This window comes from Lingula anatina, chromosome 1 (assembly GCF_051362555.1).
Source record: "Lingula anatina isolate TDL-2025a chromosome 1, LinAna3.0, whole genome shotgun sequence".
Taxonomy (NCBI): domain Eukaryota; kingdom Metazoa; phylum Brachiopoda; class Lingulata; order Lingulida; family Lingulidae; genus Lingula; species Lingula anatina.
In genome coordinates, this window is record NC_141767.1 from 21,812,620 (window position 1) to 21,835,265 (window position 22,646).

The following is a 22,646-nucleotide window of genomic DNA, read 5'->3' on the forward strand; positions in this document are numbered from 1 at the left end:
CTTTAACGATGGCCTTTATTGGTGTGATGATGATAAAGGTTACGGAGGAAGTCTTTAGAGGATGAGATTAAATTATCTGCAGAACCCTTGAATTGTAAAAAAAAACATAGGTTTTCTTTCCATACATAAAGACTTGTAAGCTTGTGTGCACACCCATTTCATAAAAAAAAGTCTGATACAGGCTCATTACAGATGAAGTACATGTGATGTTGGATCTTTGAGATGATAGAACACAGACAAGTCTAAAGGACGATGTTGCAGATCGAGTTTCTTGGATGATATCCAAACACAAGTTTGGCAAAATTGCTTGGCAACAAAAGTTTGCTGTGTGCCATGGTCTCTTTGGTTGTTTTAACAAATTGTATGGGGAGAAAAAATGTTCAGCTTTGTTGTTTTGTTAGTTTTCTGAGCACATCTTTCACAATTGAGTCAAACTAGAATCCATAGCTTGGGGCTCAGTTCAGAAACATAATCCCACAGTACTTGCCACAACAGGAAAAAAAAAAGATGGAAGCCATTTATTTGATTTGTGTTACAGTTTCAGTAACTTAATTGCATCAGAGATAAATTGCTTAGGTATGTGATCGTGCACAAATACATCCTAGTAGTACGCCCTCATTACAGACGGCCATACCAGTGGTGTGTTTTCTGCATCAGTGTCAGGTATTTGAGAAGGTAGTGCCATATGGTAAATTAATTCCAATTATCTTATCAAGGGTCTCTACAGCTGAACTGGGAGCCTCACCAGACATATGTCTTTTTTTCACTGTCTCCTGCCCTTCCTTGTATGAAAAGTTTTTACAGCTTCATTCTCAAAAGATATTTTATAAAAAGCTAGCTTATATCTTTTTTCTTTTTTGAATACACCTGTAGTTTGTGGCTTTCATCAGGACTTTGGGTTTATGCATCCAAACAAATATGGATAAGTGCACACTTTTAAAGTTTATGTTGCTTGGTTGAATTTGTTTTCTGCTGTGTGGGATTATTTTCAGTATTAAATGGCATGCTCGTTTCTATCTCTTAATTCTCTGTAAGTGGCTGCATTCCAGCTGTGTCTGCTGTTTTAGCATAAATAATGAAATAAAACAGAAATGGTATTTTTTTATGCAGGTGATAATGTCAAAAGAGCCCCTTGCTGTGCTGGTATCAGTATATTGCTCCTACAAACAAACCCACGCAATCCATGCTGAGAGATAAAATTTGGGCAACATGAAATTTATATTAAAACCAATAATTAACTAAAACTTGACAAATCACTAAACAAACCAGTCAATGGAAAAAAAGTGACACAAAGTTAGTATATAATGCCATCACACATCTCTCTTTGAGATGAATGGAATTTCTACCTGGAGTTTCTAAAACAACTTCAAGGTGAGTTCATACCTTTAAGGATGTAGGTAAATCATGAGATATATGGTTTACACATTTACTGGCAATTCAGCCAATATAAATTGGGTTACATATCAAAATACTCCAAACTATCTGTCTCCCACTGCTCCCTATTATATGCCACAGAATTTGATCTGGCTGTAAAAATCCATATTGCACAAAGCAGTGTAAGGAGTCAAAGAGTTCACGCCAAGTTTGTTTCTTGGCTGATATAACTTTTAATACCTTGTCGGGGAGTGATTGGGTGCTGAGAAATCAAACAGTTGCTTTATGGCTGAAAATAACACCCAACACGAAAGGTTTTAGGTCTTGTTTTTATTTTTACAGGTTTATTGGCTTCAATAAACAGATTAGTCAGTTTCCTTGAATAAATAAATTGTCTTAGTATGATGAAAATTGAAAACTAAAGAAAACAAATTTGCGAAAGATGATAAGCTTCAGGAATAGTGTATTGTGCAGGATACCTAGATGAGATCCATCTGAGTTAAGCACACACAGGAAATGATAGCATACAAATCATAATTATTTTCCAGGAAATGTGTCAGTTACTTATTTAGTTCTGCTGTATTGGAATTGGGAAGAAATTTATATCTGCAATAGAACCAATTTGAAAGTAGCATTCAAGGCAGTATTGGCAGCTGCCACGGCCTTTTATCAGATGCACTTAGAGGAAAGGTGTTGTAATTGCCACTGCAGATGAACAATATATTGATTTTTTTTTTCTTGTGGAAATCAAGCTTGCTCAGTGCAGTGATATGAAAAAAAAAATTATCATTATACACTCACATGTGGTTTAAATTATGAACACAAGAAAAAAAAGAAGGAAAATATTTTGATTCCCATTAGGATAATGAGCGAAATCCCAGACAGGGGTTACCTAAGGAGGTGAACAGAATGTGACCTCCTGAGGGAGATGTGTTCACTCCTCTTTTTTTTATCCATGGTTGATTGGGTTTGACAAAAACATCAGATGTTGTGCCCTTGTTTAGACTGGAGGAGGTGGTGCTAGTGTACCTACAGGGTGCAGGCTGACAAGGAGAGAGCATTGATTATACCAGGCATTTTGACAGATTTACTGATTTCTTTTCTTTTAAATCTTATATGCAGTCATATCACAGGCTCGATATAGCAACTGTGTGGTTCAAATTAAAACCCATCTGCAGTGTCTAGATTTTCTCATTACACACCTAAGGATCTTCAAATTTTTAAAAGGAAAAGAATGTTTTAGAGATAAAAAGCTATTAAATGTTAAGACTAGGATATTTTTTTGTCTTATTGCCCTAGAATACATTTCAGTAAGCATGATGTCTCAAATGTTTTTATCCTGGCTGTTGGAGTGTAGGGAGTCTTAGACAGCCAGAAATAATTCATTGATTTAGCATTTTGTTTCCCAGTTGTCCATTGCAGTTATCTAGTCTGTGGAAATGTGTAGTTTTGGCTAAACATCATTATTTTAATTACTCAGCATTTTGGTTTGCAGTTGTCTGTTGCTGTCATCTAGGCTGTATTCTTGACTAGACACCATTATTTTAATTACTCAACATTTTGTTTTGCAGTTGTCTGGTGCTGCCATCTTGGCAGTAGGAATATGGACAGTGCTGGCCCGACACCACTATGTGAGCCTCCTGGCCACCAGCATCTACCCTGTCACCACTTACATCCTCATTGTCACAGGAGGAATAGCTGTCATCATGGGCTTTATAGGATGCTATGGGGCTATATGGGAGAACAGGTGTTGTCTTATGACAGTAAGTGGAAATTTATCCTCTTGGTTGACACTTGGAGAGTTTTTTACTTTTGTATTTTACTGGTTGATATGTCTTCAACTTAAATGAGAATTACTTATTTAGATTTAAAAATTTTGAGAATTACTAATTTAGATTTAAGATTTTTAGGCAGTATTAAGAGGAATACAGGTGATTGCTAGCCTAAACAAGAATGATCAGTGATGCCAATGCCTAGGTAACTCATTTTAGATCATTCTAAATGCAGATTGTGAAGTGTTCCTGGGCTTTGTGTCAAGTGAACTTATAAATGTCCTTTCTATTTCAGTATGCTTTTTTCTTGGTGCTTATATTCTTAATGGAAGCTATAACAGGAGTGTTAGCTTATACATACCAGGCAGCTGTGAGTATCTGATTTACTAATCTTGTTTACACCAGTGCAATTAGTTCATAGTAGTATATATATATATGAAGCTGTCTCCAAAACAAGTAGTTTTTAACTGAAGAATTTTTTACAAAATCAGTTTTTCTCAGCTTCTGAAAGAGACTTGAACAATATCATGTAAAGCATCACACAAGCCACATGTAAGTATTTGAACAATGAACAGCATATAATTTAAAATGAAATGTGTTTTTGTTCAGATCAAATACAATGTTTTTTTTTATGTTCCAGATTGAACAAGAACTTCAACGTAGTCTGAACAAGACAATGATGGAAAGCTATCAGTTTGATATGGCCATAACTAATGCTACAGATGACTTACAACAATGGGTATGTAGAACACCTAACACATTCAATTTAAACATAGATGAAAAATGAATAAAGAGGACACCAAACACACTCAACTAACAAATAAATATATGAACAGATAAAATGGAAAAAAGGTTATGTGTAATATGTAATTATTATAAAAAAAAACATACCTTACTAGTAAATAAAATAGCAATAATATATTTATAATAATAAGTCTTAAATGTTTAGAAGACTTTTCATAGATACAAGTACCTAAGAATACAATGCATTTTGTACTGAATTATACATAAATTTAAACTAATTAATTAAATAATTCCAGTAAATGTTTCATTAACCAAAGCAATTTTTTTCTTATTTTGATACGATAATATTGTATATATTTGATTTGTAGCACCAGTGTTGTGGTACAGGCTCTTTTGAAGACTGGCGGTACAGCAAGTGGTTGCGCAGTGTCCCCACCAATAACACAGCACCAGACAGCTGCTGTAAGAGCACTAGCACAGGGTGCGCAGTCAGAAACCACCCGTCCAATATTTATTATGATGTAAGTAGGCTGCTGATATTGTATTTAATAACATGGATTTGAGCTTGATTGATCAACTTCTTTAGCTGCGGACAATTAAATTGTTAAGTATTTTTCCGATTACACTAGACAGGTACTATTGTTCACTCATCATATCATCAAATTTCATGCCAAGGAAAGAATAAGGTTCTATATTTGAATGAACTTTGAGAATTGGAAACCGGATAGTCTCTAGAAAGCACAGCTGTAAAGATGAAATCAGGGATTAACCATCCCCTATTAAGGTTGATATCAATATTTCAGGGGTGTCTTACCAAGCTAGCAAGGTACCTGAAAGGACACATTATAATCATTGGTGCTGTAGGACTGGGGATGTGTTTTGTACAGGTAAGAGGGAACTGAGGTATATATATAACAAGCTCTCAAAGAAAGAATGAGGGATGTTCTACACTGTTATTAGCATGCAGTGCAGGTAACGGAACATGTAACAATTAAATCATAATTCAAATAATCATGATTACATTTTAATGTGTTCTTATTCCATTAGTAATTTTCATTATTTCCAGGTCTTTGGTATTATATTTGCTTGCTGTCTGGCTCGAAGGATAAAAGAGTGGAATGAGTATAGATATCAACAGCCTACATACATGTAGCAAAATGTGGTGATGGACAGAACTGTTTAAGTCATGTATTGTAGAATTGCAGTGCTAAAAGCAAGGGAAGTGATATTCCAGGCACAGATCTGGTCATGGACATTGTGTATGGCAACACAAACTTCCTGAAAGAACTTTTGAAAGTTTGGCCATTCTTTGGGTTTCAAGTAGATTACAAGACTGTGTTCTGCTGTGCTAAAATATATGATCGAGGAGTTTTGATCAACTTTGGATTGTTGTAGGGAAGCACAATCTGGAGAATGTGATAGAGAAGCATTCTGTTGGAGGGAGAGACAGTCCATTTGAAGCATGTGTACATATTCATCATTATATTGCCAAGTGAAAATCCCAAGACAAAGAAAAAGGGAGAAATTGCTATGTATAAGCCTTGAAATGAAAGGCGTAGAAATGTGAGAGAAATCTCAGAATGAGCACTGTTGTTCAACATGATGATAGATCTGCTTTAATATGGTGCAAGCCTTGGCAAAGTGCCAAAAAGTCATCATTTTTATACAAGTTGTAAAATGCACTGTTTATTAGACTATTGCAGTATCAGTTCTTGTACACTTTAATCTGTCACTTAATTGCACTGTATTTGTATTATTGCTCACTCTTTATTGTAATGGTTGTGCTTTGTTGATTTATTTTATTATTGCAAGGGTAATATCATTTATTATAGATGCCACTGTTGGCCACTGATGGCAGTTTTTACAGTGTGATAGCTATTTGCTTGGCCTTGGTTGATTTTATTGTGTATTCTTTTAGACAAATCACTTCATAGTGACATTAAAGTATGACAACATTCTTTGAGATTATTTTGTATGACAACTATCAATTTATTATTATTATTATTTTAATTACTTAGACCTTCATTCATGTGTTCATTCATTCATAGAAGAAAGCTTTTGCTGCATTCTGGTTTAGTTGAAATGAACAAACTGCAACTACACAAATGTTCAGCTTTTTCCAATTTTAGAAATAATCCTGCTGGTGTCTATTAGTGAAGCAAAAGGTTGTTTCTAATATATACAGATCATTTGTATATTTAAAGAAAAACTGAAGAGCAGATTGATGCTAGACATCACAGGAAGTCATTTACCTCCTGTATGTTAAAATACTAGATGTTCAAAAACATTTCAAATGATCAAGAATATTTGAAATTGAGAGATTTATTGTCATCAACTAAAAGTCACGGTTAAAGTCTTATTGATGGCAGTTAATATATAAGCAATCAGATACAGAGAAACTCTTAAATATGTTCATGCTAATGAATACTTATATTTTCTGTGTGAATGCTGCAAATCTTTGTTTAAAAGTTGGATTTGAGATCAAGAGAGGGAATTTTTTATAGTTGGAAATGTAGACCACTAAGGCCCTTGTGAGCAAGTGGACTCCTGTAGTTGTTTCCTCAGCAGACTTGTATGTTTATTATTTCTAGCAGGCAAAAAGTACCTTGATCAATTTGCTTTCAGTTGAACAGTCTCTGTCAAATCTCCTGCAAGATTTACTAGTGATGGTCACTATTTATCTCATGGGAAACTAACTATAAGATTTCTGTTCCTTGAAGGCCTTAGCTCACGGTGTGCAGATTGCTTTAGTTGTAACTTTTTAGGACATTGGTTCAAGTTATTGGTTCCATAATATTCTTACAAAAGAATTCAAATCGTTTTGATTTTTGGAATGATTTAAAAGTGTCTTATCTTTTTTCTTATGCTAACGAGATTTTTTGTAATATTTCATGTTTTATCAAAAGTCTTATCAGAAATATAGTTTTTGACTCATCCTGTGAAAGTACAATGATAGTGTCTACTTAAGTTTCCAACATTAAAATAAAAGGAACATCAAATGTAGAGCCATTGAAAATGTTAAATTTGTTAGTTATTGAATGAGTTATGACTAGAGGTGTAACATTTACTTCTGATAAAATGGGAAAGATTCATGTCTTTTATATTTAAGGTTATTGTAATTTTTGTTTGCTGTTAGTTTCAAACTCCACAACCCAATCCACAGTGTTTGACAACCAACTGTGATTTAACCAGAAATGTTCTGAATTCTCACAGGTGCATTTCTTGTTATCATGACTATTCATGTTTACATCAATCTCCTATGAATGTAGATATGTTCTTTCAAAGTTTTGACTAGGATAACTGACTGGTAAAACCTGCAGCTTCAAAAATAAAGATATAGTTTATCATGTGTGTTTATTCAGTGATGATATTTTTTGCATGTGACCCACTTCACTTAAAAAGCAAAGAACAACTGCTCTATAATTATCGCAAGACAAAATGTGTATCTTCCCGATAAATTTGAACAAAGTTGATACAACAATAATTTATCTTTTTTTTTTCATTTTTATGATAATTGCATCCAGGTTTTAAGTCTCATTATATTTGGACATGGGTGCAGTCAAATTGGTGAGTAGCTTTGGAAGCTGCTACTTACAAGAAAGATAACTTTTATCTGTGAATGACATCCTGTTAAGGACACAAACAGTAGATGAGCCGGTTCAAAGAACAGTATGATTGATTGGCAAGGCACTCTGAATGTTATAGAAAACCAGTACTAAACTTGACTAGAGCACTATTTTGTAACTACCTGTTGACAGTGTGACAAACCATTATACCAGATTTTACAATTAAAACTGCTGTGGAAAGGAACATATCAATGACAGAGAGACCTATATCATGGGCAACCCAAGGAGTCTGTTATAACTCCTTGGGCAACCTAAGCAGCAAAACATCATTAACTGATGAGCAGTTCACACAGCTGTGTCATGAACTGAAAGAAAGCAGACTGCAAATCATAAAAAATTCATTTGTAGTAGAAAACTATGTAAATATGTTTTGCCCCTCTATGTTGCAGATTCAAAGAAAAAAAACAAAATTACGAGGATTATATAGAGGGATTAATAGAGATTAGCCCTAATGCAACTACACCATATACAGCATTGGTCAAAAAGGTTGTCCCACCCCCATTTCCATGTACTTTTATTTACAAATGATCACCTCACAGCTGTAAATTGTTAAAAATAGTGCTTTTTATTATGTACAGACACAGATGTGTCTGTACATATTGCCATCACCTGCGTCTGTCGTCGCCAATGCCGATGGCGATGCTGATGCCGATGCCGTGCACTCTCCTTGATAAGTGGAGGGCAGTTTTACTTTTTGGCTTTATATTTACAGAGCTGGTGAATATTCATAAAACGCAGGTCAAGTTCGAAAATCAGCATGATTGGGTCATTATTGTAGAAGTTATGCTGTTTTTTCACTTTTCAGCATATTTTTCACATTTCCTCAGATTCAATTCTTAGGCATGTTAACAGTCTCATTATTAAACTAATAAGATACGTAAAAGTTTTTGTTTAACATTTCCTGCATCTTTACAACATTGTAAGTTGATTTTGTAAAAATGATGGTAAACTTGTTATCGTGTATTGTGTAATAAAGTTTCAAAAATGGAAATAAACTCATATCATTGCAGTTTGTCAGATTCAATCATTCACTATGTTCAGAATCTCAGAATGGAAGAAATTGGACATTTAACACTGCTTTATTGATATTTTTCCCATCTTATCAATTTTCTTAGTTGATCATATAAAAATGGCAGTAAACTGTTAATTTTGTTTTATGTTAAAAATTGTTAAAAATGGGGAAAAAAAACATTTCAGAACAGTGCTGTCTTGTTTACATTTTGGCATTTTCAAGTTGTGACTTTGAAGTTCCATGGGCCTGAAGACCTTTGCTACATGTAGTCACATTTTCTGAATATCCATGATACTAATATTTTACAGGTATTATTAAAAATTGATGGTCATTATGCTGTTAAACATTATGTAATATTGCATCAAAATTTGAAAAAAAACCTATTTTGGGCACTGCTCCCATGATGACCATTTAAGAAAACCATGTCACTTACTGTTCTCAAACAGTACAGTAAATATGTACAGATGTGTCAAAAATGTGTCTGTGCATATTGCCATCACCTGCGTCTGTCTTCGCCGTCAGCGCCGTCATCGCCGGCGCCGTGCACTTTCATTGTAAACACGATAAGTGGAAGGCAGTTTTACTTTTTGGCTTTATATTTACAGAGCTTATGAATATTCATAAAATGCAGGTCAAGTTCGAAAATCAGCATGATCGGGCCATTATTGTAGAAGTTATGTTTTTTTTTCACTTTTCAGCATATATGCAACACTGTAAACACATTCCAAGGAAAAGCGATAGGCCTGTTGTCATGAAACTCACAGGAGTAATCTATCTTACTAAAACGCAGGTTGAGTTCGAAAATCAGCATGATCAGGCCACTATTTTAGTAGTTATGCTTTTTTTATGTACAGACACAGATGTGTCTGTACATATTGCCATCACCTGCGTCTGTGACGAAGAAATAAACCTGGTTGAGATTTCTGGGATGTACTTATTTGGGATTTTTTAATCTGAGAGAATTTCAGACAGTCACCAGTCTGAGGCTCATCCTAGTTATAGGTTTGTAGGTTGAATTTTTATGTACAGACACAGATGTGTCTGTACATATTGCCATCACCTGCGTCTGTTGTCACCGATGCCGATGCCAATGGCGATGGCAATGGCGATGGCGATGCCGTGCACTTTCCTTGTAAACACGATAAGTGGAGGGCAGTTTTACTTTTTGGCTTTATATTTACAGAGCTGGTGAATATTCATAAAACGCAGGTCAAGTTCGAAAATCAGCATGATCGGGTCATTATTGTAGAAGTTATGCTGTTTTTTGACTTTTCAGCATATTTTTCACATTTCCTCAGATTCAATAGCGGACTTGCAATCAAAAGTGCGCTTGCGCGTGCGAGCTTCCTGCACCGGGAATGCTGGGAACGATTGTAGTTAGCGCCATGCATATGCAGACGATGCAAGATTCAATGGACAGTGAAGTACAAAATGTACCAGGTTCAGTGATAACTGGGGCATTTGAAGGCTGCACTATACCTGAATTGAAGAGGTGGCTTCGATGTCTGGGAGCGTCCGTATCTGGCCGAAAAAAGGAACTTGTTGAGAGGTGAATAGTTTTATGAATTATCGTTGCAGTCGTGAATGAAAACATGTAATCTACCAAGTTTCAGGTTGCCCCGGGCAGGTTGCTTGCTTGTATATCGTTTCTTCTTATTTTTTTTTTTCGAATGTTCTAATGGAGGATGAAGTATTTTAAACAATTTGCTCTTTTATATTTCCATTTGAAGTGATTCCGCCGGGAAATGTTTGTGTCCGCTGGGAATGTTTGTGTACATTTTCAAGTTGTAACATGTTTTCCCAGTCTAGGACTCATTATTGTCATTCCCCGATTTTCACAGAAATCTGATATTAAAAGTCGGATAGACTAAATAAAAACTGGATGTGACAATGGTGCAGTGCTTAAGCACTGAATGACCTGTTCAACAGCCCAAAGTGATTGAAATGAAATAAATAAATACTATAAAATAAGACAGTGATTGAGATGAAAGAAATACTAGATAATATACAATAATATTTATTTATTTCTCTTGCAGGTGTTATATATACAGAAACGACAAAGCAAGATGTAACAAAATAATAAATCCCGATGCAATAGCTCTAAAACAAGAAACCCTACCTGATGATGTTAACATGCACAATTTCGGATGGACCACATGTATTTCCCCATTACCCCAAAATCTACATTCATATATCTATGGCACCCTGAGCTTCAGAGCTAACTTGACACTAACCTCTTCACTGTAGCCTATCTTCATCGTGTCAAGTAACCTCTGACCAGATTCGATTGCCTCCGCCGCCCGCCAATCAAATTTAAAAGCCTGCACTCAATGACTCATTAAACGATCTAGCCAATGAACGCGAACGAGTCAAAGCGCGCTTTGTTCAAATCCGGACCAATCAAAGATAAGGCTGAATATCAGGGACTTGCCGTAACCTGTGGGCAGCACGCAAATAACATCGTCTCTCAGTAGATATGATGCAGGGCCTCAAACTGCTTAGACCCTATGGTTTCAATTCCGATTTACTCATATTTTGCAAAGAATCAAGAGATAACTTAACACATTCTTTTTCGTAGTCACTCGCCTTGCTTTCTTTGTGTACGGTAATACACTCGGAACTACTCGGATGTCTCCGCACTCGACAATAACTATGTTGTTAGTATGGAGCTTGCGGAATCAGCCGAGGATTGCCGATTGACGGTCAACCAATCAGCGTTTTCACCAAACTTTGGTGAAAAATTTTGAAACATGGATTTGATTGGCTTATATAAACTAGGTCAAACTATTTTCGTCAGAGGTTACTTGACACGATGGAGATAGGCTACAGTGAAAAGGTTAGTGTCAAGTTAGCTCTGAAGCTCAGGGTGATCTATGGCCACCTTGGGGGAAAAACTGAAAAACATTTTTCTGCAGGGTATAATATGTTCAAGTGTGGAAAAGTTAGAAATATTTTGCTTCGAGAAAATCCAGAATGTGTAGAAGTAAAGGGGGTGGTAAATTCAAGCTACAAAAAAGACAATTATTCTGTATTTATTTCTATTTCAAAAAATCAGATGCACATTTATGGACAGTGTAAATGTGTGTCAGGAGGCAGTGGGAAATGCAAGCATGTTGCTGCTGTACTCTTTCAGTTGTCAGATTACCAACTGAGTGGTGTGAAAAACATCCCCGAGGTGCTTGCCTGCACAGAAAAGCCACGTCAATGGGGGGTGAAAAATTCTGCAGTGAAAGTGTCTGACAAATTTTCTGACTTGGTGTTTGTAAAATATGGAATGGAAAAAAACAATGAAAAGAATTTACAAAGCACAAAGAGGAGGATGGAGTTTAATAGCCTGCCCCCAAATAAGCAAGCCTTACCAAAGTCCAGACTAAGAGAATTAGGGGAAGATCTTGCTGGATGGCAGAAAATGTGGAGCATAACTATCCTGAAGGTATGTATATGAATATTTTAGTAATTGTTTGGGATTTTGATTTAAAAAATGATTCATAATGAACTTGTATATGCCATGGATGTGTGGGTGGATGGGTAGAAAGAAATGAAAGACTCCTATGCACATTGTCAATGTCTTGAGTATATATATATTTATATATATAGATATATATCAACCTACAATGAACTGTGCACAGGAAGGTTTAACTGTAAATTAAAATATTAGTTTCAGTGCCCTATGGATTTGTATTAAATGTATGTAAATATAAAGAAACGTAAAAGTTCATTTAAATTTTTTTATTGATGAAAAATGAAACATCCAGATTCTATTTTTCCTTATTTTTATTTTTAGTGTCGTATCTTTATGTTAGTGTTTCCAAAATTATTTGTGTGACATCATCTGAAACATTAATTTCATGTTTTTTTTTTTTTATTTTCAGGCCACTGATGCCGAGTCTGCTGTACCAGCATTGGGAGATGAAGTAAGTTTACAAGTACCTAAAGTAGTATACACGAAGAATTGCATGATATAATTTAGTTAGATAATGGGGAAAGATTTCAACTTATTTTAATTTCATGTTTTATATAATTTTCAGGCCAATGATGACAAGTCTGCAGTACCAGCATTGGGAGATGAAGTAAGTTTACAAGTACCTAAAGTAGTTTACAGCTATCTGGTTATTTGATCAGAATGAAGAATATTGCAAGATATAATTTAGTTAGATATAGAAAAGATTTCAACTTATTGATCCCCACCCCGCCCCAAGTTTTAACAACAAGTATCTCAGTATATACTGTGTAATTTATTTCTTTTATATAGCTTTCATTATACATTTACACGTAAAATACTTTTTCCCCTTTATGACAATATTGTAATTTGTACATGTTTTTTGATATTTTTTTTTCATTTATTACTGCAGAATCAACTAACAGAGAAGCAGTCTGATCAGTTCTTCCCGAATAGTAAATGTCCATGCACTGAATCTAATAAAATGGCAAGTTTTTAAAATCTTCCTAAAATTGTAATTTTACCCTTAAAAGTAAACCTGTAATTTCATCTGAACATTTATTATGTAATTCTGAATTTTAATGCAGTTGTGATATAAATAGAACTGGTTAAAAATCTTAGAGAATAACATATTGCACTTTTTAATGAACATCATGTCTTTTTTTCTCAAGCCAGTCCTTTGCCTTTTAATGTTTAATTAATAACCTTGCCTCATTTCAGAACTTACCAATAAATCCATCAGTACCAGAAGACCTAGAAAGCATTGAATTTAAAAAGAGATGCACCAGATATGCATCTTCACTGAAACAACTGACCAGAGGTGAGATTGACCAAGTGGAAAAGGAGACAAGAGAGCAGGCAGACAACGAGAATTGGTTCAAACATCGCAAAGGTTATACTTCAGTCAATCATATTGAGTACTTTTTGTCTGTATTTGCATATGCCTATATTTTTTATCCAGTCCTAACTGCATTTTCCATTATTAGTAATACAGTGTATTTGCCTTCTCTACTGACATAGTAAAATATATTAAAAAGACACAAGCTGATGTTTTTTGATGAATTTACAAAAGTATTTTTGAGTTACTAGAGAGTTAAAATAATGTCCATCCTTTTAAATAGAACTTCTAGTAGCTCAAGTTGTAGTTTTAATTGATTAAACATTAGTAAAAAAAGTTTTGTTGGTTAAAATTTATATTAGCAAACAAATGATGCAGAGGCTGATAAAATAAGTTACTCTCAGTTGCAAAGCTGTCACATATGTAAAGCTAGAAAAATAATTTATGTTTTTAATCAACTTATAGGCAGGATAACAGCTTCCCTAGCTGGTGCCATCTACAAACAGCGGGACTGCACTCCACCAGATGGTATATTAAAGCAGATATTCCAGTATCAGCCAAGACTGAACTTAAAAGCTCTGGAACATGGGAAAAAGTATGAAACTGTCGCAGTGGACATGTATAAAATAGTTATGTCTTCATGTGGAAATGTTGTAGATGTGTTACCAAGTGGAGTGATGATTGACTTTAACAATCAATTCATTGCTGCAAGTGTTGACGGTGTTGTTAAATCACATGCAGATTCACATCAGTCTGGTAACCTAGAAATCAAATGTCCTTATGTTGAGCAGAATGTAACCTTAGAAGAGTTGGCCATTGAAAGAAAATCTTTTTATTTGTCTGCTAAATCTGATTGTCAGTCAAGTTATGATCAGTACTTAGAAAGCCCAAAGATGTATTCATTTAGGTGTGAAGATATGGTATATGTGAACACTCTTGATTGTAATCTCAATATAAACACTGCTCACAACTATTACATACAGATTCAAGTTCAAATGGGTGTGACAGGCAGGCAGTGGTGTGATTTTGTGGTCTTTCTGGTTGATCAAACCAGACTTCCCAATGTTGCTGGACAATTATTTATTCAAAGGGTATTGTTTGACCAATGTTTTTATCAAAATGAACTTGTACCCAAGTTTCACAAATTTTATCTGACAGGCATTGTCCCTGAGCTTCTTACCCAAAGAGTGAAAAATGGGAGAAAGCTCTATCCAAACTCAAGCAAATACAAATACAAGTAGTAAAAATAACATGAGATTAAGAAAACACAAGAAATGAAACAGACATCTTATCTTAGAAGTAAATAGTCTGTGGATTTGTTTATTAACAACAGATACATACTTTTTAAATAAATGCTCTAACAGCACTATACTGTTGCTGGGGTGATACTCTTATGTCAAGCCCTGGAGGTGCTATTGTTATATATCTGTATTATTATACACTGCTGGTGATATATGATGGCATAAGAAGCATTTATTACTGTTTTCACTTTGAGAATAAATAAAAAATTTGGTAAACTACCACATAGTGTTGAAATTTATACTACGTTTAGAAACACCTAGTAAAAGATAGATGAAAAATCAAGAGCTTCTTTGCATTACATGTCAATCCTTCAGTTTATTCATTGTCTCCAACAATGGGTTTACAAGTGAAGTTTACTAAATAACAACATATAACCCAGATTTTATTCAGTTCTGTAGCCATGGAGTTCGGAAATACAAACTGTAACAGTCGAAAGTTTTTAATACGTTCTATCACGCGTTCAACATGAATACGCAATCTAGCAATACTCCTAGTTTCATTCTCTTCTTCAACAGACAGCTGTTCCTTGCCCTGCAAAAAAGGTGGGATGTTTAACTTCACCTTTTTGCGTGCCAGATATTCATCAATTAAAAATCCACGGTCAGCCATGACTGAGTCCTGCTCATCCAGTCCATCAATAAGTCCACTTTTCACAGTAATTTCCTTGTCGGACATTCTACCCGGAACTAAATCAGTAACCAAAGTAATAAACCCATTTGGAGCAATGCCAACTAAACCCTTTGCAGTGTTGTGGCTCTTATATGAGGAGTAGGTTTCTGACTGAACGCGGAAGTGTGAGGGGGTTTGAATATAGATTTCAGTGCAGTCAAGAATGATGCGGGTACTTGGATACTCCTGTTTGAAGCACTGTGGCATAAACTCCTGGACAACATCCCTGGGGGGCCATATTGGTACATCACGTAAACGTCGATACATGAAGTCGAAGTAGGTGATGCAGATTCTTGAAACTGTGGAAGCATGGATACCAAATCTAAATAAAACATAAAAAATGAACAATAGTGGCACATCCTAAATAAATATTTTCTTTTTACTATTTGTTCATAGCTTTCTTTTTTTCCTTTTATTTAATTTTATGAATTACTGACAAAATATTCTTAAATTTGTTTACCTTCTTTATATTTATTAGTGAAATGACTAACCAGATAACTTCTTCATATTATTCGATTAACAAATTATTACAATACTAGCTGTTACATTCATGTACTAAAGTACCTGTATGCTAGATCTTCTTCCAGTAATCCAACTCTCAGCCTACACAGGACCAAAAACAACTCATTCTGAGGTGTGAGGACTCTGTTTTTTCTATGTCCAGGGTTGTGTGGATCTTTCAGTGTGGATCCCCAGAACTGTAGATGTTTAATGTCATCTTCAAGAAATTTGAAAAGGACCATGAAATGATCATAACTGCTAAAACCAGTATAAAATCGAATGGCATCTGGTTTGCTTTTAATAGCCTCAAGATTGAATGTTTTTGATTTCAGTTTTGACTTGGTTTGCTCCAGGTTTACATTAGCCAAATGATATTTTCGCCTCCAAGTTCTCATTTCTTTCTGAGCTGTTTGAAGTCGAGTTTTGGTCCGAGTCAAGTTATTCTGGACAGCAGACAGTTCATTTTGAAGTGCCGAAATTTTAGATTCCATATCTAGTATAACTGCATCTTTCTTCCTAAGAGTATGTAAAAGGTCAGCTTTATTGTCTGAAGGCAAACAATAAGCATGTTCTTGAGTGACTGAAGTGCCATTGCCCTCCAACGAGTCCATATCTAGTGTTTCTACCCCGGATTCTACTACAGTAGAATCGCTCAATTTATCATTTTGAACGTCGTTTGAGAAAAGATTTACCCCGACTCTCTTAATGACTGGACGTCTAGGGGTGCTTGTAGCAATAGCCTTGAGAGGGAATTCGGTGGGACAGTTGATCAGATACGTTTTTTTACCTCCTTTAAAATGTTCACTGCACACTCGGTGCGCGGAAGTTGGTATCCACTCGCTGAATCGCCCCTGGTTTCCAGCACGTCCAATGTTTTTCAGCCATTTTTGTCGGAGTTCTGCGTTCTTGGGTATCACGTAGTATTTTAGGTGGCTTTCGCGCTTGTTATTATTGAAGCAACCCGGCACACAGCACGTGAAACCGCCTCTTTTACGGGCAGCCATTGCACAATGTAAACAACAGAATCGGTAACTACATTACCCGTGATGCAACATTCTCAAAGATATTCAAGATGGCGGGTATGCAAGTCCGCTATTCTTAGGCATGTTAACAGTCTCATTATTAAACTAATAAGATACGTAAAAGTTTTTGTTTGACATTTCCATTATATATATATATATATATATATATATATATATATATATATATATATATATATATATATATTTCCATTATATATATATATAATTTTCCCTTGGGTAATTACCCTTACGAAAATTTCCTATAGGATTCCTATAGGAAATTTCCTATAGGATCCTATAGAATTTCCTATAGGTTCCTATAGGAAATTGGCCCAATTTCCTATAGGATCCTATAGAATATCCTATAGGATCCTATAGAATTTCCTATAGGTTCCTATAGGAAATTGGCCCAATTTCCTATAGGATCCTATAGAATATCCTATAGGATCCTATAGAATTTCCTATAGGTTCCTATAGGAAATTGGCCCAATTTCCTATAGGATCCTATAAGATTTCCTATAGGATCCTATAGAATTTCCTATAGGTTCCTATAGGAAATTGGCCCAATTTCCTATAGGATCCTATAGGAAATCTTATAGGATCCTATAGGAAATCTTATAGGAACCTATAGAAATTTATATTAACTGTTTTGAATATTTTTACAGCTTTTTATATATTGTTGGAACTTAGGCAAAATTGGTTATAGGCACTGGTCCCTCAAAACAAAAGAGAGTATCATGTTTACATTCTTTATTCAATATATAAAAATGTATAAATGTACATATTCCACAGTATGCTATGCAACCAGCTTACTAGAGAATTGTTTCATAGATTTTTGCAAATTTAACGATGCTGCTACTGCTTTTGAATTATAAGTTCTATAAGTTATCACAAGGATCAAATATGTCTTGTCAAGCTGTGGCATCACTGTCTTTTTCTTGTGTGCGTTCGAACTCCTGCCAGAATGAGTGGCTAAAACCTCCCTTGGCCAGATTGTGTACATTGTCAGCATACTGCTTTAGTCACTTAATAATTGAAGAATTTTAGACAAAAGTCTTTTGCACATTGGTCAACTTTACTGTGATAGTCTTCTTAAACTCTGTCTAAGTTGTGTTGAACCATTTGCAGACACAATCTAAAAGAAAAACATTGTGAATTTCAATTAATTGTACATGTCTACAAAAATGCAAAATGATGAAGGAAAAATTTTCTAATGAGATCAATAATAATCATTGCACCAATTTTATTTTGAGCATTTCATAGCCTTTATTAGTTAACTGTTTTTTTCAAAGACAAGGTATTAAAGCTGGATAATTTGTAAAAAAAAATTTTTAAGAACTTGAACATATTTCATAGAACCAAGCCCACAGGAACAATCAGAAACGAATTTTAAAATGCAGAAATCAGCAGTGGAGAAAACTCTACTCTGGTTAAATATGCAATTGGGCCATTACAGAGCTGTCAGGGCCAAGGGCCAGGGCCAAGTCTCAAAAACTCATGGAAAACTAATTTCCGAGGGTAAACAGTAATTCCCTATATTCTGACCAGTCTTTGCTTGACTTAAATCATCAGTCCAAACCACAAAAAAAGCAACTCCAAGTTAAAATTTATAGCTTCCGTGTAAGCAAAATGGTCAGATTTTCACAATGCACATTTCATTTCCAATATGTATAGGTAAGACCGAAAATTATGTGCTGACCTTTGATAAAGCACGGAGGGCTACATTCTGCAAACTAAGAATCAGCGCCCACTCACTCCATATTGAGAAGGGGAGGTACAGTAAACCCCCAACCCCACCCCATGTCAAATCTGTAATTCCGGAGAGGTTGAAGATGAAGTGCATTTTATTCTGAAATGCGAGGCCTATAAGGAACTACGGGCGGCTTTCTACGAAAATATAAGTTTCCTGTGTAATACTAATGCCCTCTCTCCCCCGGATATGTTTATACACATCATGAATACAAAAGAAATGGATGTGATTACGCCCCTCCTCATATTTGTACAGAAATGCATGGAGAAGAGAGTAAGTCTTTCTGCGCATGTCCAAACCAGATCATAGTACCAGTGTGAGACCCGTTATGCGCTGTCAGCAGAGACTGGGCGTGTAGATCAAACCTGGTAAATTGATTATGGAATGCGACATTCGTATACATGTGTATAGTCACTGATTTCAACAATTGCTAATCTATATGTATATATATATATTTATTTATCTATTTATTTGTCTGTTCTATGTTCTAGCCACTAGTATCGTATTGTAATTGATTATACCTTTATGTGAAGGTGTTTGTCAATAAAGAATCTGATCTGGTAAGCAAAAAATATTTTTAAACAAACTATGGTGTTTACCTCACATTTATGGTTGAAAAGAAATTAAATGAAAAGAAAACTTGGCAAATAAACAATCCTGAAGAACATGCAGGGCTGTAGCCTGAGCAAAATGCCAGGGGGGGCAGTAAGCGGACACGAGGGGGCGAAGCCCCCGAGGGGGGAGGGGGTGTCCCCCTACCAGTGTGGAAACTTCTAAATCCCAGGGGGGGCAGCTGCCCCCCCTGCCCCCCCGGAGGCTACGGCCCTGACATGTGAGGTAATGAAATTTGCCCTGACAGCCTCTCTAACATGTTAATTGTATGTTATTTATTAGCATAGGTCTTTCTCAGTTATATATCATGATGGTTCCTTTGAGGCAGTTGTGGATAACATTAATAGATAATTTTTAATAAATCACAAACCAAAAGTTATATGAAATGTAATTTTTTTTTTTAGATTCAACTGCATTTATAGAAATATTTTGATGAGCAATTGATCACAGTTTTATAAGAAATAAAGAGAATAAACAGTATTTCTTTGTTGGCTAAAAGGGAAGCTATATTTTATAAATTATAACTTGTTTAATGTAATATAGATATGATGTTTACAAGGTACACTACAAATTAGATCAATCATCTCATTTTCAATTTGATTAAATGCCCAAATGATCCAATGCATTACTGTTATACATACCTTCCTCAATCGATTTTTCTACACTCTGTACCCTTCCACTATGCTCCTGAATTTAAACTGGCTTGATAGCTGTACACTCATTTGCTGCTTGTCTCATATAGACAAAGACTTAGACAGGATACCACACATCTGATAACACCTAATAGGCGGTTACTGTTACTAGTGTAACAATAGCTACAGGAGTAGTGACCTAATAATAGGTGCCAAGCTAACAAAAGAAATTCACAGTTGTTGAATCTATGGTTATGGTTGGTGGAGTAGGGCATTCTCTAGCTAACATCAGTTGCAGGCCCGTAGCCAGCAATTTCAAAAGGGGGGTTCTTTTTCTGAAAAAGTGGACCTTTTCCCATAAAAATGTCATGTACCTGGATCAAATTTTACCCAGAGTGGACCTTTTTCCAGCATAAGGGGCGGTTCTTTCGAACCCCCCGAACCCCCCCTGGCTACAGGCCTGAGTTGATTTCCTATAAGATTTCCTATAGGATCCAATAGGAATTTTTGTAATGGTCTGAACATAAATTAAAAATCAAAATCATATACTAATATTTAAACCAGATTCATTATTTTTCATTCAACCTGGCTTATAAAAATTCCCTAAATGAATTATATTAGCATAGGATTTCCTATAGGTTCCTATAGAAATTCCTATAAGATTTTTGTAATGGTCTGAACATGAATTAAAAAAAAATCAGCTTCAATGATTTGGTACAAAAACATTTCTAATGATAAAATATTTCTCTATAAAAGATTACTTTAAAATGATCAATTTTTTTCAAAAATTCTTTAAAAAAGAAATTAAAGAATTTCTATAGAATCCTATAGAAGACTATAAGATTGTGCATTATAAACAATAAAAAGCATTTTTGCTTTAATAGTGATATATAATTGACAATTCAACTGATAAAATGGACCTATATCAAATATCTATTGTTTAGAATGATATATGTTTATAAGATATGCATTTTTCTCAAGATTTTAACTTACAACAATTTCCTATAGGATCCTATAGGAAATCCTATAGGAAATGTGCCCTATAGGATCCTATAAGATTTCCTATAGGACCCTATAGGATCCTATAGGAATCCTATAGGATCCTATAGGAAATTTTCGTAAGGGTACTAGCTAAATTCAGGGCTATTAAGTCATTTGCCTTATTAATTTTCAAGTGGCCATTAAATAAGATTACATAAAACACATGTTGAGATTTTCCTCTCAAACTCAATGCTAGATTAAAAGTTTAAATAGCAGCTTTATTGGGATTTTTTTATTATGTTTTATTTTTAATTTTTTAAAATTAATTTTTAGACACTGGCATCTTCCAGAAGCTCTTTGCATTTTCTGTATTTCCACATGAGCAATTGTATTGGGTTTTATGTCTTTAAACATTCTGCAATATTATTAATCACCAACTTGGATACATGTAGGCTGATGATACTCAGATCTATACCTGCTGTGACATACAAAATCCTAAACCATCTATGGCTAAAATTACCAACTGTGTTGCTGATATTCACGCCTGGCTCATCAACAACAAACTGAATATAAATGATGGAAAGACGGAGTTTTTTTTTTAATCACGCAGCCACATAACAAGCAACTTGCACACACTAGTGGGCCAGATTTGGTCTTAAAATACAATTTAAGTTCACAAGTGCTCTTACACGATCTTAATCATTACAGTAGTAGTCTTAAAATGGACTGAATCTGCTTTTTAGATCAAAAATGATCTAACATCTTCTTAAGTGGTCAAGCAGTTTCCTCCCCTCACAATGGGGGATACCTCCCCTCACAATAGAGGAGAATGTGTAAGGGGAGACAACTTAATTGACTGCCAGACTAGAAATGGTCTTACTCATGTTTTAAGATCATGTTAGACTATTTGTGTTCTTAAATTGCACTTTAAGACTAAATCAAGCCCACTAGTGACAGGATCTACAAGTTGAATTACTAGTAGGCACCAGTGTTGTGAACTCTTTACATGGGTGTCTACTTTGATTTCACTATCTCCAAGGATAGACAAATATCAAATATCACTCAATCATGTATTTTTAACATTAGAAACATTGGTGCTAAATATTAGAAACTACCTGGATCAATCTGTAGCAGCACGCGTCTTTAAATAAATAAATAATAAAAACTGCATCAAGTTGGTGGTAAAATCTTTATTCCCATTCGGTTCCGACGAAATATTATTCCCATTCGGTTCCGACGAAATATTATTCCCGTGGAACTAAAATAAACATAAAACATACATGTAGTCCTACGAACACATACGCTGACATGGAAACTTCTTAAACTAACAATAATTCTGAAATTGAGTGATAAACAACTTGTAAATCGAGACGATAACTTCAAAGTTTTGATTTCTAATAAAAATAATAATATAATGAAAGATTAAATCTTGATTTACCTCGTTTGGGGCCTAAACCTAAGAGCGTCGGACGCGTGCCGCCGTCAAGTAAAAGCTAAGTGACACTACGTGGCAGCACTATCGGATCCAATATACAAGAGAAGCGCATGCGTAGTTACTGTTACATGGCTCCTCAAAATACACATTTACATAAAATTGTATTTTCCACAAACTTGAAATTCTCATAAGCTATTTAATGTCAGCATATAACAATATTTTAAAGATATTTAATGTCAGATGCTTGTCAAGCAACAATACTACCTTTAACACTTACAATTATGAATCATTAAACATTGCATACTAGTTAATTAAACTAACGTTAACAATTGCAATTATAAATCTCTAAACATAACATACTAGTTAACTAACTAACGTTAACAATTACGAATCTCTAAACATTACATACTAGTTAACTAACGTTAACAATTACGAA

The 22,646-nt window shown here is 34.9% G+C and overlaps 3 protein-coding genes and 1 long non-coding RNA gene across 12 annotated transcripts in view; 2 read left to right on the forward strand and 2 right to left on the reverse strand.

Annotated features, from left to right (window-relative positions):
* LOC106178482 (CD151 antigen) overlaps nt 1–7,237 on the forward strand; it is a 22,055-nt gene extending 14,818 nt beyond the window's left edge. For all 9 annotated transcript variants that reach the window (XM_013561678.3, XM_013561679.2, XM_013561685.2 and 6 more), the window contains 6 exons: nt 2,946–3,137; nt 3,442–3,516; nt 3,787–3,885; nt 4,259–4,411; nt 4,694–4,777; nt 4,957–7,237. In XM_013561678.3, coding sequence (XP_013417132.2) covers nt 2,946–3,137; nt 3,442–3,516; nt 3,787–3,885; nt 4,259–4,411; nt 4,694–4,777; nt 4,957–5,043 — 690 coding nt within the window. In that variant the 3' untranslated portion in view covers nt 5,044–7,237. The remainder of the gene's footprint in view (nt 1–2,945; nt 3,138–3,441; nt 3,517–3,786; nt 3,886–4,258; nt 4,412–4,693; nt 4,778–4,956) is intronic.
* A 3,491-nt stretch (nt 7,238–10,728) lies between these two features.
* Nucleotides 10,729–14,672, forward strand: LOC147764098 (uncharacterized). The gene is made up of 6 exons (XM_087001654.1): nt 10,729–11,961; nt 12,401–12,442; nt 12,557–12,598; nt 12,881–12,955; nt 13,189–13,360; nt 13,772–14,672. The coding sequence occupies exons 1-6, from the start codon at nt 11,341–11,343 to the stop codon at nt 14,545–14,547; spliced, it is 1,728 nt and encodes a 575-aa protein (XP_086857780.1). The 5' UTR covers nt 10,729–11,340; the 3' UTR covers nt 14,548–14,672.
* LOC147764099 (uncharacterized) lies at nt 14,123–16,809 on the reverse strand. Its single transcript, XM_087001655.1, has 2 exons — nt 15,842–16,809; nt 14,123–15,599 (listed from the first exon to the last, which is right to left on the reverse strand). Exons 1-2 carry the CDS (start codon nt 16,780–16,782, stop codon nt 14,924–14,926), a joined length of 1,617 nt encoding a protein of 538 aa, XP_086857781.1. The 5' UTR covers nt 16,783–16,809; the 3' UTR covers nt 14,123–14,923.
* A 726-nt stretch (nt 16,810–17,535) lies between these two features.
* LOC147764100 (uncharacterized) lies at nt 17,536–20,913 on the reverse strand. The gene is made up of 2 exons (XR_015332065.1): nt 19,804–20,913; nt 17,536–17,935 (listed from the first exon to the last, which is right to left on the reverse strand). It is a non-coding gene; the product is annotated as an uncharacterized LOC147764100 (long non-coding RNA).
* Nucleotides 20,914–22,646: the final 1,733 nt, after the last annotated feature.